This window comes from Phymastichus coffea, unplaced genomic scaffold (assembly GCF_024137745.1).
Source record: "Phymastichus coffea isolate CEN01 unplaced genomic scaffold, Cenicafe_Pcof_1.1 PCOF00010, whole genome shotgun sequence".
Taxonomy (NCBI): Eukaryota; Metazoa; Arthropoda; class Insecta; order Hymenoptera; family Eulophidae; genus Phymastichus; species Phymastichus coffea.
In genome coordinates, this window is record NW_026706821.1 from 4582387 (window position 1) to 4606849 (window position 24463).

The 24463-nt window shown below is 43.0% G+C and overlaps 1 protein-coding gene across 2 annotated transcripts in view; it reads right to left on the reverse strand.

Annotated features, from left to right (window-relative positions):
* Positions 1-24463, reverse strand: part of LOC131671708 (disks large 1 tumor suppressor protein-like) — a 1979893-nt gene that overhangs the window by 627075 nt on the left and 1328355 nt on the right. For both annotated transcript variants that reach the window (XM_058948341.1, XM_058948331.1), the window contains exon 12: positions 3349-3448. In XM_058948341.1, the coding sequence (XP_058804324.1) occupies positions 3349-3448 (100 nt within the window). The remainder of the gene's footprint in view (positions 1-3348; positions 3449-24463) is intronic.

Genomic DNA, 24463 nt, shown 5'->3' on the forward strand with positions numbered 1-24463 from the left:
TTAACTAAATGCTTAGTTTCCAATTTATCAGACTTTAACTTATTATATTTCCATTTTATTGCTTTGCAAACTTTTCCATTTGACGAAGAAAATCAATCTGTTGATTAAATTCTACCATATTAATTATATCTCATCTAATTATAGACTGTCTATGTTAAGTTGAATTGTTTGAATTTATAATAAACTTATAGAATCCTTTTCTATATCTTCCAGCATCTATTTTTCGATTTTCGTCTAAAACGAGAAAACAGTAATCTTCTTTTCAGCAAAAGAACAAATATTATTGAAATATTGATATTACAAATCTGTGTTAACGTAATCATTATAAATATCTCGTAAATTCAAAAAATCTTGGCTAAAAATAATAAAATATTAACATTATCTTTTACTAAGTGTTTGGATACTTCGTACATGATTGACACAAGTAAAATCAATAAACATTTCTATGTCTACCCATATAATACGAAGCTTTTACATCTTGCTTCTCACATGCAATATCATTAAAAACCATAATGGAGTTTGGTCTTGCCTCGTCGGGCAATATAACATGCTTATGCTCGCTAAGTAAGTATTGAACACTTTTAATGCTCAAGAAGCTTTTCGAAAAATTTATAGTTTGGCTGGTTGAAAGACTTATAACATAGATAAATATTTACAAACTTCATGCAATTTGAATGGGTATTAATAAATCAATAATTAATTTACTTTTTGAAGCCCACGTATCTGGTTATTAGTACTGTGGATTTGGAACAAATCTACATAAGCAGCTGACTCGGAGAGATCTCAGCATTAATTTTCCAGATGCCACGTGTAAAGATCTCGACATCACTTATTCTAAGAACAAAGATATTTAAGCGCGATACGGTGCAGACAGAATATTAGCTGAAAAAGCTTGGGAACGCGTGTGTGGTTCCTATGTTAGTTGTGTGAAAAATCTGCTGCATATAGTGTTACAAACATTATGAAGACAAAATCATCGTTTGGAATAAGACTTGAAAAAAAAGAGTCACACAAAAAGACAAACTTTGAAAAAAAAAGACAGACTTTGAGTCTGAAAAAATCTGATTAGTACAAAAAAATACAACTTCTTGCTATGATTCAATAACTGTTATAAAGAGTTCTTTAAATGCAGCACATACAACTTTGAAAAATAATAGCGGAAAGAAAAGTATAAGTTTACCAAAAGTATTACCGGTTCCTAAACTTAAAGATTTTCTTCTAACACTTATCCAAGTTTTTGCAGGACTTTGTATATTGGAATCATTGGCAAGTAGAGCAGTAGAGCAGAAATAGCATATTATGTAAATGGAACATGTTCTGCAAAGCGAGAATCAGAACAACAAGCTAGGCATAATAAACACATCTAAACTTTAGTCGTTGATATAACTAACGTTATAAAATGCTGCCAATCGCATTGTCAGCTTCCTTGAAAATTACTACATTTATAAAAGTTTTTATGAATTTTGCTATTAGATTATATATTTTCATTTGTAGTTGAAAAAAAAATACTTCATATACAATACATTATTACACGTTACTCTATATAACTAACACTTCTTCGTCTAGGTCAGTTCTCCACAATTCAAAGGGCTTGCGATAAGATAAGTTCATTAAATATTTCAAGACCTTAATTTCGCAATCCAAAATACCTAATCCTTACTTCTATTATTCAATTTTAGGTATGAATTCATTTTTCAAATCACCGAATGCAGATGTTGTGAGGTTACAGCATAAACATCATAACGAAAAACGGTTACCAGTGGAAATATTCAAGTACTTCCCATCGAATAAGGTTTTGAAAATTTCGTATTACCAACGTATCGATTTTCCATTTGACAAAGTTAAGGAATGAGAAAAAAAACTATTTGTTTCATTTTCTATTCGTGCAAATTTTTTTTTATATTTTCAGAAAATTCTTTCTCATAACATATTTTCACAGGTCTGAAAAATCTAACACTGATGGAAGTAGGGTTTATCCAACTATATTCATCACTTCTTGAATGAAAAAAGCTGAATTATTTCAATATAAGTAACAAAAAGTGATACTTGAGCGTTTTTATCTTCATACTCTTTATTTTTAAACATCTACTGAGGATTTTTATGACCTCAAGAGCTGTCGAATCCTATAAAAATGCACATCTGTAAGTTGCGATATGTATTTTGAGGCCATTTAAAAACTAATGCTTCACACAACCGCTTATCAGTAATGTTGAGTAGCTATTGCAGAGAAACACTGACCTCAATATCATTCAGTGTTTCATAATTACATGGATAACACTTTTTCTTCTTCTATAGTTTTATAGTTTGGATAAATGTTGTGTTCTAATTTTTTTCTATCACTCCTTATTGCTTCAGTTGACGTTTACTAAAATCATTTTCTATTATAAATACTAAGGCTGAACTAGGCGTATGACTCTTTTGAAGATTATCTTTTTCTTTCACTTCAGGACATGGCTATTCTTGTGTATTATTCTGTTTGCAATATTAAATCAACTAATATTAAAGGGTAGATCGTAGAGCATATCTTAAGCTCGATGTTACAAAGTTATTCGAGATGCAGTATTCATCGATTTTTTTCTTCGGCCGCTATTTATGCTAGAGCGATTTTTCTTTGTCGACCTGGCTCTTCTTTTTGATCTTTTATTCGACGGGCAGAGTAATTCAGAAGAAAACGAGCTAAGTCATGAGTGATGAGTAATTATAGAAATTAGATTTACGATTTTCTAATTGAATATCCTGGCAATAATCTGATGAACAAAATCTAATTTACATTTATCAATTCTTATATGTATATATAATATTAAAACTTAATGCCCGGATCAAATGAACTTATAGAAATGGAATTTTGTTAAACCTGTATGTGCCATAAGTCAGTGAATGAAGGGAAAATACCTAGTAAAGCGGCTTTTCCCGTCACATTAGAAAGAAATGATTGAACAATAATGAATTTCGAATTCTTTTTCAGTAGAACATACCAAATATAGCTTGCCTCCAGCTATATATAAATATACATACATATATATAAATATAATTTTATGAATATATTTTATGAAGATTCCTTATAAAAATATCTAATATTTAATGTCAGATGATAAGAAAATCTAAAATATTCTTTGATTCGATACATTAAAGTACTGAAAAAATATTAGAATATCTGTTTTATATTTAGATAACATTTTCAATTCCTAACAAGGAAAATATATGCCTCTTCTAAAAAAGTAAAAGAAATTATAAAATAATATCATTGCTATATTGTCGTAGAAAATCATTCAAATTATTTAATAGCTATAATAAATAGAAACTTATGAAAATTAGTAATTAATTGCATAAGATTTTTTCAAAACCTACGTTCTTGTTCTGGATAATCATCATATTTGTCATCCTTATTCTTCATAAAAGGAAATTTCCGACTGAAAGAATAGTTTCTTCTTCTTCTGTCCAAATGTGGCTGTAAAAAGTAAAAAAATCAGATATTCAAATAATTGAACTTAATTAAAATTTATATTATATTTTTATCAAAATTAATTGAAGTAGATAATGAACGTGCCATCATTAATATAAACCGTCTCTCAAATTCGCAGAGCTTGAGCCATACTGACTAAATCGAACAACTTAGATTTTTAGTCCAAGAAAAAGAGTGACGTCAAATTCTAAGGTTTTTTAGCCTGGTTTTCAGACATCTGTAAATTCAAGTAGAATGGATGCAAAGTAATGTATGAGGTCTCAAAATGTTGGTATGTTAATAGACTCTTACGAAAACTGTGTTAGATCATGTAGAAAGCCAACCATCTCTTGGAATAGAGGGGGAAAAACCCTATTTTGGTTCGCGACCGCCATCGCGACCACATGACAGTTATTAATAATTCCGTAAAAAGCATAAAAAATGAGCTCTCTTATTAAGATAGAGAGTTTCTGAGGTTGCTGAACATCAATATAACATCTACGAGTACCTCCGAGGTACCTGGTGACCAAGGTGACTGGCATGAACGTCGTCTCCTGAAGTTTCTAGTTACATTTTTTGAAAATCGTAACTCGGGAGTTTTTGAGGTCGCTGAACGCGAATGGAACATTAGCTAGGGCCTTCGAGTTAATTAGAGGCTAGAATGATCAATATAACGTCGTTTTCGGGAGTTTTCCACTAAATTGCATAATACGTATATAGTATAACGAGCCGAGTCTCGTTATGTCTCTCTCTCCCCTTAAGCCAATCATAATTTATTAACAACCTATGTATTCTTCTTATGTGATTTTGTCTTGCCGCAGCTGTGGATGCGGCACGAGGTAAGTAAGAAAGCACCGAGTAGAGAGAGAGATCCACGTGTAAGCGTGAGTGCGTGGACGCTCGAGTGTCGCGCACGTTTGCCTAATGGCTGAGACGCGCCGCTGCCGAATAACCAGCGCGAGAGAGGGGGAGCCCTTCCGCGTGCGAGCCACAATCTGCGGCCCGCCTTCGCGAGGAAAGCAAGCCCGGCTATCACCGCGACGAATAAGTGCCTTGTGCTACGCAGCTAGTATTTTTCGCCGATAAGGACCGAGGGTGCAGAGTGCGTGCGTGCGTGCGTGCGTGTGCGCAGATAATTGTCGATCAGCCTGAGAGAGCTGCCTCGTGGCCGAGCACCTGCGCGTGTCAGGAGTAAATCCGAGGCTACTGCGAACCCGTCATGTAAGTGCCCGCTCAATCATCAGACTCTCTCTCTCGCTTGCTTCTCGCTTCCCCCTCTCACTGCGAATGCTACTTGTATGCTTCCCTTGTTATCTTCGTTTTAATAAACACTCTTTCTGCTAACCGCTGCATCTTTCCTCTCGGTACTTCCCTCTCCCGTGTTACGTGCGCGCTGGCTCGCACCGCCCGCTGTTACCTGACCTACGACGCTCTCCGCGGGTCGAAGGCAAGGGTGCCTTCGAGGGGCATATCTGAGCCACTAGGCTGAGTCTCGCGTGACCCCATAACGAGTTACCCGCAAGTCGAGTAGCTACTTAGCATCACCCTTAACGGGGTAGCAAGAACCCCGTTACATTTTGGCGTCCAACCGGTATTGGGTCTGTAGTAGCTAAATACGCAAGTCAAAAAAATTCAAGCGTAAACGCGCGTACCAAAAAGCGAAAACAAGTAAAGACAGGTACGCAAGCCGTCGTGTTTACATTCCAAACGCGAGCGCGCGATGTAAACAAAGCGGTGGCTACAAGGCATCGTACACACTGAGGAGCGACATAAACAGCGTCGCAACTTACGAAAAGGCCGTACTGCGAATAAAAGCAACAGCGGGAGCTAATTCAAACGCCCGTATACAAATACTACGCGCAACATTAAAAACTGTAAGTTCGCCACCCAAAACATGTAAGCGTCGGCGAAACGTGCGTTACGCGGCTCACTAGATAGAACATTAACGATTCGTGTTTGGAGTCAATCGATGTAACTGCCGAGCGTCGGTTGAGAATTTTCGACCATTCACGGAGTTCCATTAATCGCTAAATCCACTTATTTATTTATCTTTCTTTCCATTCTCTTTCGCTCGTGGTCCGTATAAAACTTCCTTTTCCTTTGGTTATTTGGCTTTTTTTTTACAAACCCCACAAGCAGACGAAATGGCAACCGACAGCTGGACAATCGAAAACTTAACAATTTTCAAAGATAACATTAATACTCGTTTAAAATTATGGATTCAAGGGCTGCCAAGCGATGTCATGGCAGACGCGTTAAACTGTTTAGAGCTGCGAAACGATGGTTCGATATACGAAAGAGGGAACAGATTGTACCGACGATTGAACGGCGACTACACCGGGAGCGACTTTATACAAATGCGCTTCCATAATCCAACATTAGCGGAAGAAAAACGAAATGATTTAGCACGCACCTTCTTCCAGTCAGAATTCCTGCCGGACGATATACTCGACGATATTCGTACGGTGCTAGACGCGGAAATGACGCTAGGTGCCAACGGCGAAAAGGAAGATGACGAAGAGCAATTAGGCTTCGCAGCAAGCTCGCGACAAGGAGCCGCAGAGCCGATCGACATGTCGCTCACGTTAGAAGAGAACCCTCAAATAGCACCGATTCTTCAGAACAGAGCTCACGCGCAGACGCCAGTCAACGAAAGCTGGAATCCTAACCACCTCTTAAACTCGCCGAACGTTACACAGAGCGAGCCGATTGTGACCTCCAGCATGCAATCGGAGCCCCGGGTTACAGCAAGTGCAATGAGCTTAAAGCATAGCAGCGAGACGTATACTGCACAATATTACGCCGCGCCGGCAGTCGAACCGGCCACTTTTCCAGCTACAAACCGAACAATGCGCGTAATGTTCCCCGATCAAAGCGAACACTGGCTGAGTACGGCGGCGGCTGCAGAGCTGAAACGGGCGTGGCAAGCAAAGTTCCAGACACGCGTTTTAAAAGAAAACTTGAACGGCCTCTGGGCTACGCAGCAAGCAGAAATGCAAGAATTAATGCTGCGTAACACAAAACAAGAAAAACGAATAGAGGAACTGCTGCAAACCATCGCCACATTACGATCGGAAAAAAGCAATGTAGAGCGAGTAAACAGCGATCTACAGGCGCAAATGAAAAACGTAGTCGCTAATGCTCAACAGCAGACGGCCGAAAATCAAGCGCGTTGGAACGCGACACGATCGAGCAAAGGAGTTCATTTCCAAGACACGTTCGATTTAAACTACTACGAGCTATCAAGCCAGTTTGATGGCTCAATACGATCGTTACCCTCAACACTGAACCCGCAAGCGCCGATATTTCACTCGACCACGAGACCATCAATGCAAAATCAGCACGAGGTGCCGCAAATGGCGACTATAGTGGCAAGTACGCACTCGACGATCACAGCAACAAACTACGCCCCACAGCTTCCTTCCGTAGGTACAAACGGGGGAAGGGGAACCTCTGCAAAGCCACAATACACTGCTGTCCTGGTTGCTCCGCCGTTTGGCCCTTTTATCCCCGTAAGCTCGAGCTGGGGGAGGGAGGTTGTGCCGAAGATGGCGGACGATTCGCTCGCGCTCCCGGTGTCGAGACAGGCAGCAAGCCACAGCACAGGGGGGGCCCTCACCACACACCCTCAACACGATGGAGATGTCGCGCTTTATGAGCAAGCACTCGGAAAGACGGTCCGGGAGTGGAAGATAAAATTCTCGGGCGAAAAAGGAGTTAGTATCGAGGAGTTCCTGGAGCAAGTAGAGGAGAATCGCCGGCCAGACCGAGTTGCGGAAGACGCCGCTGTTCGAGAAGCCTGCGTTGTTCTGATTTCGAGCTTTGAGGCCCGCATGGAAAACGTACCAAGAATTCAAGGACGCGGCACTCAAGACGTACAGCAAGACAAAAAGGAACAGAAGGAACCTGATCGTGGAAGCCCAACTGCGCACTCAGGGGGAAGATGAGCCCGTGAGAGACTACGTCGTCTCTCTCCTCACCATTCTCGGCCGGTTCAAGGAGCCTTGGGAGGCGCAGGACCAAGTGAACCTAGTCATAGATAATATGCTTCCACGACTGCAGCGACGACTAAAGCGGTGCAAAGATAGCTTGACCGACTTTCAAGAGCTGCTGGAAAGAGCTCAAGAAGCAGAAGACGATGAGGTAGGCCAATGGAGGCCTCCTCCTCCGGTGAAACAAAGTATGCTGCCGGAAGCGGCTTATAAGCCCAGGTCGAGGGCGGGCTGGATAAAGTCAACCGGCATCGTCTCGGTCAGCGAACAAGCTGCGGAGCTGAACTGGGAAGCATGCCTCAGGGAATTCTTAGAGTAAAAACTCAAGCCGGCCAACGGAGCAATGGCCCAGACGTCGTCAATCCGAAGTCACGGAAGTCAAGGTGCTGTAGCAAAGCCCGAGCAGGGCACTCAGGCGGCGGCAAAGGCCGAGGCCGGCGCGGCACCCAGAGGACCGCCAGGTGGTGGCCGAGGCGGGAAAGGTGGAAACCGTGGAGGCAGAAGTGGTGGTCGTTCCGGAGGTAATCAGGCCCAGATCGTCACTCCAAAGTCCGACAAGAATAAGGACAAAGAAATTGGCCCCAGTGGCGACAAAGTTCTCTGCTGGAATTGCAGCTGGCCCGGTCATACCCGATTCTCCTGCCCGGAGTGCTCAGCCAAACTAGCAGAGACAAAAAACGAGAGGGGGAGCGCGTAGAAAGGGTTCCTACCGCTCCTCAGGAAGACCGGACCTTCGCTACGGACGGCGTTACAGGAGTAGCGCAGACGCTTCGCAGCACGGCGGATGACTCCACGCTAGCCTCGAGTAATCCGACCGACGCGCAGCTGCCGTGCGATGGAGGTACTGTAGTCAGCGCCGTCGTAGAGAAGTCACCCGGGTGGTAGCTGACGGTAGACGTCGGCGGCTATTCATTTAGAGGGTTGTACGACACCGGAGCTTCCCGCACCGTCCTTAGCCCAAACGCGTTACAAATCGCCTCGGCGCTTAAACGCCGAGTGCATCCGTACGTAGGCCCGGGGGCAAAAGCAGTCGATGGACACTACGTGCTAGTATTGGGCAACGTAAGGCTACCTTTCATTTTAGGGGGGCTAACGTACTGGCTCGATGTTCTGATTCTATCCGAAGTCGACACAGAGTGCACTTTAGGTGCCGACTTCACCCGCGCTTTTTCAGCGATGCTCGACCCGGAGACGAACACGCTGAAGGTCAAGGGCTGTGACGAGCAAATCCCGGCCGCGCTTTCGTCAATGCGGGCTGAGGAGCTTATCTCACTAGCCTCGCTCGGTATAAAGGAAATTACCGAAAGTCAGCGCAGAGAAATCGACGAGCTGATGCACAGTTTGCTACCTGATCCATCCTGTGAACAGCTTGGCTGTACGGGTTGGATCGAGCATGATATCGACTTGAAATGCGCACGTCCTATCAAGCAACGATACTATCCCGTATCAAAGAAGATTGAGGACGAGATGCACGAGCAGGTGCATAAGATGCTGCGCATGGGAATCATCCGGAAGTCGAAAAGCGAGTAGTCGAGCCCCGTCGTCATGACCCCGAAACAAGTCTGCGGAAGATTCAACACGCCAAGTTCATAAGCGCGTTAGATTGCTCCGGAGCTTTTTGGCAGATCCCTCTTACCGAGAGGTCTATACCAATCACCGCGTTTACCGTGCCAGGACTCGGTCTGTTTGAGTTCGTCAGGATGTCCTATGGTCTAGCGGGGGGGCCCGCAACATTCCAGATGTTGGTTGACAAAATTATAACACCTGAGATGGAGCCCTACGCTTTTGAGTATTTGGACGACCTCCCCATCGCAACGGAAACCTTCTCAGAGCACATTAAGTGGTTGACGTGCATCGTGAAGCGGCTAAACGAGGCGGGCCTAACGATAAACCGAAAAAAGTCGAAGATTTGCATGACATAAGTGCGATACCTTGGCTTGTTGGTGAACCACGATGGTTGTCGACCCGATCCAAAGCGAGTTCGGCCAATCCTTGAGTACCCCGCGCCGAGAAACCTGAAGCGGCTGAGACGTTTTCTAGGGATGGCTTCTTGGTACAGGAAGTTCCTCGAGGGCTACGCTTCCCTGAGTGAGCCGCTCACTGCACTCACCCGCAAAGATTGCAAGTACGCATGGACAGAAAAGCAGGAGACAGCTTTTGAGCAGGTGAAAGCTTTGCTGGCCTCCGCACCGGTGCTCGCAAGGCCAGACTTCTCCGCTCCATTCATCGTTGAATGTGATGCTAGCGACACGGGACTGGGCAGTGTTCTCTTACAACACGTCGACGGAGCGGACCGCGTAATCTGTTTCGCGAGTCGAGCTTTGACTGCTCCAGAGCGAAGGTTGTTAGTGACAGAGAGAGAGTGCCTCGCTGAAATTTGGTCGATCGAGAAGTTTCGACCTTACATCGAGGGCTACCATTTTACAGTGGTGACAGACCACCACAGCCTGGTATGGCTGCGAAACTTGCAGAGCCCCAACAGGAAGTTAGGTCGCTGGTCCTTGCCTCTGCAAGCCTACGACTTCGACATCGTGCATCGGAGCGGCAAGGATAACGTAGTGCCGGACGCGCTTTCCCGCATGTACGAGACAGACGAAGACGAGATCGCCGCCACAGCTTCTCTCAGCGTTGGCGAAGGCACAAAGGACCCTTGGTACCTGAATAAGATTAAGAAGGTCCTGGCTGACCCAAGGGCCCACCCGTATTGGAAAGTCGTTGGGGAATGCCTGTACGTGTGTCGCCCCGACTCGGTCATTGACGACGCGATGGGACGAGACGACGACGCTTGGAAGCTGGTGGTACCGCGGGAGCGACGTGGACTAGTCCACGCAGAATGCCACGACGAGCCGACGGCGGGACATCTCGGCCGTTACAAGACTCATCAGAGGGCAACCCTGCGCTATTACTGGCCAAACATTTATAGGGACGTGGCTCATTTCGTACGCAACTGTCACGTATGCCAACAGGTGAAAGTCGAGCAGGTGGCTCCGGCGGGACTAATGGGAAAGCATGTAGTTTCACGACCATGGGAAATAGTTTGCGGAGACTCGATGGGTCCGTTCCTGAAATCGCTACAAAGCCACGAGTACCTGCTGATTTTCATGGACATGTTCACTCGGTGGATCGAGTGTATCCCCATACGAAAGGCGAACGGCAAGACCATCAAGAGAGAGCTGAATCAACGAGTTTTCTTGCGATTTGGCATCCCCGAGAAATTCTTGTCGGATAATGGCACGCCCTTCAAGAACAAGCTCGTGGACGACTTCCTGGACTCCCACGGCGTTTATCATACGACATGTGCGCCCTACTCTCCGAAGTCTAACCGAACGGAGCGCGTGAACCGGACCGTAAAGACGATGATGGCAGCGTTTATTCAAGAAAAACACACTAAGTGGGACGAACATATCGCGGAATTCGCTTTCGCGTACAATACGGCCATTCACGAGGCAATCCGCTCGAGCCCGGCGTTCCTGAATTACGGGCAGAACCCAGAGCCACCTCACACGGCGAGACGCGAAGCAACGCTCGAGGCCACACGGAGACAGGAGGCCGCCGCTCTCGGGAGCTGGCAGGCAAAGATGGGAAATCTCGGTAAGCTCCACGCGTATGCCGCAGAAAACTCCCAAACCGCACAAGCCCGCCAAGAAAAATACTACAATAAGGGACACCGCGACGTTAGCTATGACGTTGGCGACAAGGTATGGGCGAAAAATCGCGTGCTTTCCTCAGCTGCCCGGGCCATCGCCGCGAAGCTCTGTCCCAAGTATGCGGGACCGTTTGTTGTCACCGCCCGATTGGGTCCGAATTCTTACCAGCTCCAAAACGAAAGCGGAGTCGACATAGGTAAAGTGGCTGTGTGCGACCTGAAACCTTGCCACAATGCGGAGCAGTTCCCGGAGAAGAGCTGATGTGAAGACCAACTAGCCTCGGACGGAGAGCAGGAGATGATTCCTGATAGCGACGAACCAAAGCTTTCGGGTGATCAGACCCCCGCGCACGAAACGCTGTCTCAACCTCCACACAGCCAGGACGCCACCAAGCTGGAGACAGAGCCGGAGGGGCTGGCCCCTCGGAAAAGAGGTAGGCCGCTCGGCTCGAAAAGGAGCGCTCCGCCGCCGGCAGAAACGTCACCGAGACGCCTGCGCTCAAGAAACACCCGAGCGGGCGGACCGCGCGCTTAACCAGCCATCTTTCGCTGCCCTTACTTTTCTTGAGTGCCTCCTTTCTTATTTTTGCTCCTCCCTTCCTCCGCTTTGCTTTGCTAACCAGCTGCTTATCTCAGTCGCCCTTCTGCTGCTAACCCGCTTGGACAATAACTCACCTCGAGTATCACTCCTCATGTAACCTTGCTCATATAACCCCAGAACTCTACGAGAATGCTGCCAGCGAGGGCCGATAAAGAGCTGCGCAGGATGCAGCAGCTTATCCGCCAGATCCTGGAGGCACACGCCTCCTCCGTTCCTCCCAGTCCATCGGGAGTGAGCCTAACGGAGCTACTGGGGGAGACCAGCCTCCTCCACATCGCTGCGCAGCCACCATCTGCTGCTCTCCCAGCACCGCCGGCCTCAGATGCCGCTCAGACCGCAGCCCGCAAGCGGCCGTTCCTCCCATTGGGACGACCTGATGACGCCGCAATCGAAGCCACTAGGCACCCGCTGGCACTGCCAGCCATTACGGCGCCGCCCGCCAAGCCTTCGCGGGTCATGGACTCCGGACCCTCAGACCTCCCCTTGGAGACCCAGTGGGCACAGCTTGAAAGCCAGGCTAGGTAGTGGCGCAAGACTCGCCAGCAGGCAGCTAAAGAGGAACAGCAGGCCTATTGGGAGGTATTGGCCTTCGCCGACCACCCCGACGCTCGTGCTAGAGCCTTGGTGCCCCAGGGGTTCCTGCAGCGGGTCAAGAGAGCAACCTAACTGCGCGACTACCTGGACGCCGTAGAGGCTCAATTCGTGGCCAACGAAGAGGCCGACAAAACCAGGGCAGACCTAATGGCCCTTCAGCGGCAAAAGCTCCAAGAGCTGGAGGCCCTCCAAGCAGAACTGTCCGTTGTGGAGCAGGAGCGTCAAAACGCCCCAAGGCTGCTTTCGGCGGAGCTGCCCCGTCGCGGGCCAGGGCCAACCGCACTGCAGTACCAGGGAGCTACCGAGCCGTGCGGCCGATTCGACGGCCCAAGAGTCGACCTCCGCTATAAGAGGTATTGCTGGGTATGCAGCCTGACCCAGGTGTCAAGGACGGACAACTGCCCCAACTATGCCCTGCACCAGCTGTTCCGGAACAGGAGTTATCCGAAATACGGGTACCCGGAGGCCTGCAGCCCGGTACCGACCCCAGGACGGCGCGGAAGCTCCACCAGGGAATGAGGAACGACAGCGCGATTCGCCCGCTGGCCCGTCGGCACCCTCGTAGCTCCAGCTCTCTCCCCTTCCTTCACCATCGCTTCGGAGCATCCCGAGGCTGGATTGTGTTTTGTTTTATTTGTTTGTTTGTTTGTATCGGCACCGACGCCCCTTTTCGTTTCCGGAGATTCACTCTTATTTGTTTGAAATTGTAAAGAGAGACAAGGCCTCGAAGCTACCTTTCCTTAAATATTGTACTCTCATTTTGTAATCTGTTCTACCTTCCCATTAAAAACGTATTCTTCCACATATTGGTTGTATTTATTCCCTGGTCGAGAGAGAGAGAGTGGGTCGAGCTGGTACCAACCTCGTTACTAGCGTCTGGGGAAGGGGAATATAACGAGCCGAGTCTCTTTATGTCTCTCTCTCCCCTTAAGCCAATCATAACACAGGCACACGAAAAAAAAAAGTTATCTGAGTTTGAGACAAGACCCATATACTTATAGGTTTTTGGGTGCGCTGAATCCAAATCCAAGGTCAGATTTTGTCCATCACCCTCCGGTTTCCCCCTAGCTAGGGATACCAACCCCCAAGCAGGTTAACCTACCTATCCCTCGGCAGAGCGACTTTTATCAACTAGGTATCTTAACAAAAATGCATTTCTCCTTAACAGACAGGCTAACCCACATTAACCCTGCATTTATCATCCCCACGGACCCTTACAATCCATAAAAACCACCCCTACCAATCCCCAAGCAAGCTAACCTACCTAAACCTGGGCAGAGCGACTTCTATCAACCGGGTATCTTAACAAAATTGCATTCCTTTTTAACAGACAAGCTAACCCACGGTAACCCTGCATTTCTCATCTCCACAGACCCTTACAGCCCTTAGAAACCACCCCTACCAACCCCCAAGCAGGCTAACCTACCTATTCCTGGGCAGAACTTTTCTTTTTTTACATAAAAAAAAAGTTATCTGAGTTTGAGACAAGACCCATGATGTTGCCTAACTCAAGGGCTTATGCTGAGTTCACGTAAAATGAGATATACTCATCATAAATAACACTAGGAACATAACCTCAAAACGAGGAAAATCTTTCATGACAATGGATCCTGTCAATATCATTCCAACTATTTTGCATCTTTTTCTCTTTTTCTCCACCACTGTTCAATATCAAAAATGATGACTTTCTTATCAATATGGACCTGAAATCAGAAATTTGTATTAATAAAACTTGGAACTATCTGTTCTCGGAAAACAGATTACGGTATGGTTTTTCGATGATACCTTGTTCTCTTGTCTTCAAACGACCTGTGGAGGGGGTTCCGTCTCTTTCTTTTTCTCCCTTGATCCTCTCTCAGCAAGGTCCAGCAGTAGTCAGTTAACATATTGATATCCCAACGGCCTTGATATCTCCTCTCTATCTCTTTTATATCCTGATGGAACCTCTCTCCTTGCTCCTCGCTGAAATCTCCACGATTCTCTGGAAATTTATCTAAATGAGAATCGAGAAAATGAAGTTTGTAATTCATATTACACCCCAACTTATCGTAGTTTGTAACAAGTTTTGTAACTATCTTTTTGTAATCATGACTCTTAATATTACCTAGAAAATTTTCGACAACTTGTTGGAAACTTTGCCAAGCAGATTTTTCAAGACCTGTCATTGTTTTAACGAATTGAGGATCCCTCAACATTTTCCGTATCTGAGGTCCATCAAAAATTCCTTCTTTCAACTTGGCATCTGAAATTTGAGGGAACTTTTGACACAAATATTGGAAGCAATCTCCATTTTTATCAATTGCCTTGACGAATTGTTTCATCAGTCCAAGCTTGATGTGAAGTGAGGGAATCAAAATTTTTGAACGTTCCACGAGTGGCTTAGCGATGATGTTGTGTACTCCTGTTTGAAATGTCAGCCTTGGATCCCATTTTGATTTTTTAAAGTGGTTTTCACGATCCCTACTATCCCATAAACAGAGATAGCAGGGTGTCTTGGTGAATCCCGATTGTTGTCCTAAAATCATGGATAAGATTTTGAGATCACCATATACAAGCCAGTTGTACTCTGAATAATGGATTTTTTCCAAAAGTAATTTCAAATTCGTGTATTCCTCTTTCAACTAGGTTGAGTGAGCGATCGGCACCGGTGCGAATACCTTCTTATTATTGAGCAGCACTGCTTTTAAGCTCCGGGTTGATGAGTCGATAAAGAGCCTCCAATCCTCAGACTTGTATATATCAGACTTCAGTGTATTAATTAGTTCTTTAACGTTGTTACAGTAGACTAGCTTACCTTTTTCAGTCTGTTCTTCATCGAAGTATTTACGGAAATCCTTTTCTCTATCTCTGTAGATAGTTCATGTAACACCATGTTTTAGCATACCTCTCCTCTTCAGATCTGAAGCTAAATATTCTGCTGCGTCTTTAGGGAGTCCTATATTTCTTATCAAGTCATTCAATGCTTTTGGTGTATACAATATAATAGGCTTCTTTTTAGTATTGTATGGTTTAAAGTCTCCATCTTCGTCCTCAGATTCCTCTTCGTCCTCGGGTTCATCTTCGTCGTCAGATCTATCTATCTGATTCGTTGCATCTATCATCTTGTTCACTCAAATCATCACCCCTGTCATCAGTTTTTGATTGACTCACTGGGGAGGGTAAATTTTCATTCTGTTTCTTATTAATTGGATCGGATTCAATCGCTCTTGTAACTGATGAAACATCCGCGTACACTATTTTACTTTTATTTTTTACGTTGAACCCAGATACTTTTGTATTACAAAAATAACATTGCTTTTCATTTTGGGGCTTTCTCCAACGAGTTGGTTGTTTGATTTTGAGTTGAATCTCTTCTCTCTGCTCTTTTGCAGCCTTCCAGCGCGTGAACATGTTATTACAAGCCTTACATATCGACGATGGAATCCAACTATGATTCAAAGCTCTAACATTAGTTCCAAAACAATCTTTATAGATTTTTCTTATCTCTTCAGAGATGGGAAACCGATTTTTATGGACATAAAATTTTCCACAGACATAGCAGAAGACATTAGAGTCACTAGGTCAATTGTGGAGTGGTTGATTTATAGTTTTTGGAGGTTGGTTTTTGTGAGTTGAAGTAGCCATAAATTCGTAAAGAGCCTCGCACGTTTGGGATCCTAGCCCGATCACAGGTGAGTCCACCGTCCTGGAGGTGATAACCCTCATACCTCTCCAGGGCTAAGTATGACAACTTTCTGACTTTGACGAGAACAATGTCAACTCGTCGTCGGACACACTACGGCATCATCCTCGCACCCGAACGTCCCCCTGCAGGGCAGCGTGCCTTCGCTGGCTTCGTTACCATAATATTCTGGGGAGCGAATCATTCTACACATCTCCATTGGAGCAGTTGTCATCGTCCCAATAAAATGCCATGGTAGCAGGAATTTTCAGATTTTCATCTTTTTTGATGAGAAGTATACCTATTCCAATCTGTAAAAGCTTCGAATGGAGGTACTCCACAGCCTCATATAATATAAGACCACTGCAATAGAATCTTCTTATTGTCTGGGATCTGGTTTAGAGATGAGGCAACCTCAGAGCCACGGGAGTAACTTATTCATGCTATTGGCGAGGTTCTTCTTTATCTAGTGGTACACCTAAGGGCGATGGAATGAACCTAACCTCAGATTCCGAATCAGCGCACTCAAAAACTTGAATACTAGATTTGCGTTCGAAATTGAAGAACTAATAAATCAAAAACCTATAAGTATGTGGGTGTTGTCTCAAACTCAGATAACTTTTTTTTGTGTGAAAAAAGAAAAGTTCTGCCCAGGGATAGGTAGGTTAGCCTGCTTGGGGGTTGGTAGGGGTGTCTAAGGGTTGTAAGGGACTCTGGAAATGAGAAATGCAGGGTTAATGTGGGTTAGCCTGTCTGTTAAGGAGGAATGCATTTTTGTTAAGATACCTAGTTGACAGAAGTCGCTCTACCCAGGGTTATGTAGGTTAGCCTGCTTGGGGGTTGGTATTCCTAGCTAGGGGAAAACCCGGAGGGTGATGGACAAAATCTGACCTTGGATTTGGATTCAGCGCACCCAAAAACCTATAAGTATATGGGTCTTGTCTCAAACTCAGATAACTTTTTTTTTTTTGTGTGCCTGTGTAATTTATTAACAACCTATGTATTCTTCTTATGTGATTTTGTCTTGCCGCAGCTGTGGATGCGGCACGAGGTAAGTAAGAAAGCACCGAGTAGAGAGAGAGATCCGCGTATAAGCGTGAGTGCGTGGACGCTCGAGTGTCGCGCACGTTTGCCTAATTGGCTGAGACGCGCCGCTGCCGAATAACCAGCGCGAGAGAGGGGGAGCCCTTCCGCGTGCGAGCCACAATCTGCGGCCCGCCTTCGCGAGGAAAGCAAGCCCGGCTATCACCGCGACGAATAAGTGCCTTGTGCTACGCAGCTAGTATTTTTCGCCGATAAGGACCGAGGGTGCAGAGTGCGTGCGTGCGTGCGTGTGCGCAGATAATTGTCGATCAGCCTGAGAGAGCTGCCTCGTGGCCGAGCACCTGCGCGTGTCAGGAGTAAATCCGAGGTTACTGCGAACCCGTCATGTAAGTGCCCGCTCGATCATAAGACTCTCTCTCTCGCTTGCTTCTCGCTTGCCTCTCTCACTGCGAATGCTACATGTATGCTTCCCTTGTTATCTTCGTTAATAGTCAATTGAGACGACAACTCTGTGGGACCAAGCCAATTAAGGCAAGATTCATGAGTGATATGATAGTTGATGTAAAATCACTAAAATTCTTAGCCATATTCGGTATTTTACCCTATGTTATGAAAAATAAATAAGGTGTTTAAAGAAAAGGAAATGGGAAAAGGTATGTGCAATAAATAAGCGATCGCTAACGATTAAATAACACAACTGTGGCTTTAATGAAATAATACAAGATAAATAAGTAGCATTTATTCGGCATAAAAACTCCAGTCATAAGTAAAAAGGAAGAAAGGAAAAGCCTTTTAAGTACTACTCTTACAATAATATAATAGATAGAGAGAGAACTAACACGCGGGATGCTGTTAGAGGCTCGTTGAGCGTGTATATTTATGTACGCGGTAAATGGACATTCAAAACAAACTCTCACTTACCCGTAAACATTAACTCTGATATGCTAGGAGGAACGGTGCTGTCCCAAAAACACATATACACATACAGACGCGCCACAGCTCCGATGTATCGGGCACACCAAACTGCGGCAACGCCTAAGTTGCCGATCTGATGGGCAGAGAGAAATTCTGGTAGCACCCTTCAGGTGCTAGAGGTCATCCTCTGTTGACGTAATCAGCCCAATTAATATGATGCCACTGGTTCGTAAAGACACCTCGACTCCTGGACAGCGCACTCAAACACACTCAATCGCACAATACAGTTGCAAAACTCTCGCGACACTCATATTTGACAGCTTTATGAACATAACCATCGCGGAATAAAATATGGTCTATTAATGACCCTCTGCTCAGCTTTCGCTCTCTCGATGCGTCTCTCACGCCTTCACACATAAACACACACACACACTCTCTCTTTGAAGGGCAAATGGCGCGAATAGCCAAATAGGCCAAGTTTACTTAGATTTCAGCTTGTCATGATGAATTTCATTCAGAAATCCAAACGGTTCCGAAGTATATTATTCTAAACTAACATTTTCTCTAGGTATACTTATTGAAACATCACAGATACCGGAATGTGGTGTAGAGATTTTTCTATATTGAGAGTAGTCAAAATACTATAAATCATTATAACATGACTGCAGCACTCAACGATTCCTATTCCACATGCGCAAATACAAAAATATTCTGTAATATTTTCTCGTCCTTCCTTTGACTCATTTATAAGTACAAATATGTGGTGGCTTTTACTGCCTCTGTATCTTGATTTCATGAAAGCTTTTACCAACAAAGGATTAGAAATATCAATATCGTAGTGACGATAATTAATATGAGCTGTAGCATGCTTTGCATTTTGCTGAAACTTTTGAACTAAAAAAATTCCGTCTTTTTGTGCTAAACATAATGTGACTTAGCTTTGAATATCTGGTATGATCCTAATATAAATCTTGCAATGTTAAATTGAAATAATGCATTATTTCTTTTATTGTCAAGAAGACTATTGTACAAGAAGACTATTCTATATCAATATAAAGCACCCTTACTATCGTCAATTATAGTCTTCAACGATATTTTTTAATTTATTTGGTGTATTTTCTCTTGATAACTTTTCATTTACTATGAATTCATTATCTCTGCCATACACGATTGGTTTGTGAAATAGGATTAGAGTAACAAGAGCAATTATAAAATTATCTATATCATCATTCAGAGTAATATTCTGTGCTAGAATAGCAAATATTTTAAATTTTTTCTTCAGGTAACCGAAACGTTGTTTAATTATCCACCTTACTTTAGTTACTTTTCTTGTATTATAACTTGTATTTCATAATCCCTGTGTGATCTGTATAAGCAGATTCGGGATTCAGAAATGAAATGAAACTACATCTCTGAATAGTCTATCTACAATTATAATGTCGCCAGAAAGAATGACAGATAGTTCTTCTGCATATCTGTCAAAACTATCTCTTAGAATGGAAGTATCTTTATGATTTGCGTCATATATACGAGGTGTGTTCAAAAAGTAAGGTGACTTTTCAAATTTCACGGCCAACGTACTTTCGATTATCGATTTTTTTGTTTTGTTATGTTGGTACACTCTTCCCGAACATCTGTACCAAGTTTCAAGTGTATAGCATTTTTTGTTTGGTTGTGAGAGGCGTAAAGGTTATAAGTGTTTTGCGTGCTCAGCAATTTCTTGCTATCAAACAATATGGATCAAAGCATTTGCATCAAATTTTGTGTAAAAAATAAAATAAAGTGTACCGAAACACTTGAAATGTTGACGGTGGCATACGGTGAAACTGTTCTGAGTAAAAAAATGTTTAAAAGTGGTACAAACTCTTCCAAGATGGCCGGGAAGATGCCAATGACGAGCCTCACTCTGGACGCCCAAGCACGTCAACAACTGATGAAAACGTTCAAGCAGTGTAGAAAATTGTTCTGGAAAATTATAGAATGACTATCAGAGAAGTTGCTGAGGATGTTGGTATATCGCTTAGCTCGTGCCATGAAATTTTTTCTAACGTTTTGGGCATGAGACGTGTGTTAGCGAAGTTTGTTCCGAAATTGCTAAATTTTGACCAAAAGAACCGTCGCATGAACATCGCTCAAGAATTGTTGAATTACATCAATGACGACCCAGATTTACTCAAAAGGGTCATAACTGGTGACGAATCATGGGTATATGGTTATGATATCGAAACCAAAGTCCATTCGTCCCAATGGAAGAGCCCAGATGAGCCAAGACCGAAAAAAGCACGCCAAGTTCGATCAAATGTCAAAGTTTTGCTCACTGTTTTCTTCGATTACCATGGCGTGGTGCATCAGGAGTTCTTACCATATGGACGTACGGTCAATAAACAGTATTATCTTGAAGTTATGCGCCGTTTGCGAGAAGCAATACGAAGAAAACGCCCAGAATTGTGGAAAAACAATTCATGGCTTTTGCATCGCGATAATGCCCCTGCTTACTCATCTTTGCTTGTAAGAGATTTTTTGGCCAAAAACAACACCACAATCATGCCTCAGCCACCATATTCACCGGATTTGGCCCCATGTGACTTTTTCTTGTTCCCAAAACTAAAGAGACCTATGAAAGGACGGAGATTTGCAACGATTGAAGAGATAAAGACTGCATCGCTGGAAGAGGTCAAGGCTATACCGAAAAGTGCTTATGAGAAGTGCTTTGAGGATTGGAAAAACCGTTGGCATAAGTGTATTGTATCTGAGGGGGACTACTTTGAAGGGAACAACATAAATATTGATAAATAAATAAATATTTTTTCTTAAAAATACAAAGTCACCTTACATTTTGAACACACCTCGTATATATATAGGAACCGAATACAAAGAGTATATACCCATCTACCGTACATTTCACTATTGGCATAATTAACAGCATTTTCTTTTGCTCACTCGACAGTTCTTTTTAACCTGCATAATCCTTAATTTTCGAGTCAGTCGATATCCTCCATCAATTACAATAGTTCCTGCATTATCTAGAAGGCTAAATAATTCTTTGTCTATGACTATAACATTATTAATAATGGTTTCTCTGGTATTAAAATTCAAAAAACGTGGAGTAAAATTCTTAATCTAATTATTCCTAACAAGAAATATATAGTTAGTAATTGTATTTCGACAACATCCGAAAAGGAAACCTAATTGATCATTTGAAAGAGCAGACTTCATTTCGCAAAATAGTTTAGCAATATGTTCTGGTTTGCAATTATTTGCATATTCACGTAATTGATTGAATTGGTTTTTCTCATAACCAAATAATGATTTGAATACTTTATCATCATTCAAATACTTTTTTATATCAAAAAAAACATCATCATTTTTTCAACTTTCATTGTAATAATCAAAGACTAAATTACTTATAAGCATAGAATCATGGTAGCCATACTTTTAACCCGAACGAGATAACTGCTAGTAAGAACTCATAGCTATGTGACTCATACTGTGCATGCGCATAATTGAAAGAGAGTTTTGGAGAGATGTAGGTGATTAGTCTCGACTGTCAGTTTAGTCATGATCTAGAGTATACTTGGGATAATCGAAAGGGTGCACGAATAACTAGAAGGAAAGCAAGTACTGATAGGTATGAATGCGAATGCCTAGGCAAAATGCTGGTTGGACAAAACCGACAAAAGAGAAAAAGATCTCGAAGAACTCATTCAAATCTAGGACTGATAGTTTCTAATAGAAAGTGTCAACCCAGAACATACCACGGTACTAGGGGAGAATTAGATGTGAATAACAACCCACACAATAAATTTGTATAATCTCCTCAATGACTGGTAGGTAATGGACTGGAGCAGGACAACCAGCTATCATAGATCCATTCTGATAACTATGAATCACTCCTTTGGAAAAGATCTCGGAATCTAGAATCAATACAAGGATGGTAAACTGGGAGAAGTTTGAAAGAAAATGCGAAATCGAAAAGGGAGACCTATCGAAACTGCCGTTATTAAATCAACTAGAAATTGAGACTTACGTCTCAAAGCTAGAAGAGGTAATAAAAAAAGCAGCGAGCAGGTCTGTTCCACCAAAGGTGAAACATGTAAGATCGAACACCTGATGGGATGCATCTTTGACAAAACAAAGAAAAGCACTAAAGAGGTAATGAGATCGAGTTTTAAAAAATACCGCAGATACACCTGACAGAAGATGGATTCATAGGAAATCAGTCAAAAGGCTAAAAAGAATGAATTCAGACTACTCAAAGGTAAAAAAAACGCCGAAAGAGAGAAAGCTGGCAAGACTATTGCACCATAGAAAGCAAGAAAAATACCCGGTCCCTGCCTTACAAACAAGCGGCAGGTAAGGTCAGTCATGCAAGAGCCACATACATAGTAAGCTTAAGCGGAACAACTAGCAAAGGGTAGACCGAAACCAGCAAAGGCCTATTAAACGTACCAGTCCCCGATGATGACATAAGTAGAGAGTTTGAAGAGCACTCAAAGATACGTAGATTCATGCATGAGGTCTCAGAGATTGAATATGCACCACCGTTCATTCTCAGAGAGATTAGAGAAGCTCTAGGAGCGAACAAAACTGAAAAAAATCCAGAGGCAAACAGAATAGAGGCGATAATACTGGTAAAGGCTATTCCACTACAACCAGAGTTAACGAGGCTTTTTAATGCATGCTTAAATATTGGAGTATTTCCAAGCAGATGGAAAAGTGGAAGGTTAATCACATTATTGAAAGGCTCTGATAAAACAGAGAATGTAATTAAATCTTACAACCAGTCTGTCTATTATCAATAATAGGCCAAACTCTGAAATGGCCAATCCAAAGCCATATGACAAATGTCATAAATAGCAACGAATGGGCCTCATGGGACCAGTACAGATTTAGGTCTGGAAAGTCCACAGAGGACGCAATTTCCCGATTATGAGAGATTATTGAAGAAGTAGAAGCCAATAAAAGTTTTGAATATGTCGCGGTTATTCCACTAGATATCTTAAAAACATTCGACGCATTATGGTGACCCAGCCTGCTTGATGAAGTAAAATGAAGGAAATGCCTAAAGAACATCTATGGGCTCCTGAAAAGTTACTTCAATAAAAGCATTATTCGATGAAGTTAAAAAGCAAGTAACTAAAGGGTATCCACAAGGGTCAGTCTTCGGACAAGTCGGATGGCGCATCATCTTTGATTAGCCACTCTCTGCCCTGAGAGAAGTAGGATACGTCGTGCTAGCTTACGCAGACAACGTGATACCAATTATAAAAGCGAATAATCGAAAAACTCTTGAAAGATAAGCACAAGATGTCATAAGAATAATGACAGACTGGTATAAGTCTGGCATGATGAAATTAGCCGCAAAAAAATCAGGCCTTATACTATTGAAAGAAAGTTCGAACCGAACAAGATACCTAACAGTTAAGATTAGCACATCAATGGCAATGTAAGAATGAAAGAATCGATCAAATACCTTGGAATTATATTTGAAAGAGGCTTCAAGGTCCTGTGCCAAGCAAATACTGTGGAAGTATCCTCTACTCAAACTTACAATGAGATAAGAAACATTACAAGAGCAACATGGAAACTCAAGTTCAAATCGCTGAATCACATATACAAAGCTTTCTTCCTGTCGAAACTAACATATGCCACGGCAGGATGGTGACACAGTTACTGTATGCGTTGTTCATACTTTTCCGTTTTGAGGGTGGCACAGCCTAATTAAACATTACCACCCCTCTCTCTGGGCGCCACTAGGTTGGCATAGCCCACTGTCTCACTCCTTTGCTTTCAAGTACTTTGGAGATCCGGAAGTCAGTTTGCTACGACATCCCTGACGCTCACAGTGAGTCGGAGCCTTGTTAATCTAAGGCGGCAACCTCCTCGAAAGGAGTACCGATCTTGGCCAATTCCATCTCAGATCATGCAGAGCTCCCCACACACCTGTCACCAAGCTACTCCAAAGTATTTTTTTATTGTTCTAGGTCAAAAATAAGAGGACCCGTATTTTTTCTTTTTTCTCTCAGATGCATAGTTCCGTCAATAATGCAATCGGAAAATGCACTGCTGAAAAGGGAAAATTGAGAAAATTTTTCCAATTAAATTTGGTTTCCTCAATATTTTTTTTATTTTTCGATACAATTAAATAATTTTTATGTCATCTATAGTAGAAACGAAGTTCTTCAAGTCGAATTTATCAAAAATATGAATGTATGCATTTTTCGGGAGAAAATGCATGTTTTCGAAAAAGTGCATCTTGGAGAAAAAATTGTGTATCTCAAAAAGGCCATAATTTTTTGCGCTCAAATTTTTTTTATATATTCTTAGTACCAATACCTTCAAATACATTCGATCAAAATTTGCTGTTTTTTCGTTATATCGCTTAAAAAAATTAAAAAAAAAAGTTTTACTTTTTCAAGTCAAACGCGATAAATACATTCAGGAATTCATGTTAGCGACTATGTAGGTTAATAACTGAACTACAATAACATGTAACTCAAAGAAAAAGCTCACTTTTATTCAATCATGTCTGCAAGAAATGTAAAATACACGATCATTTTTTTCTGTT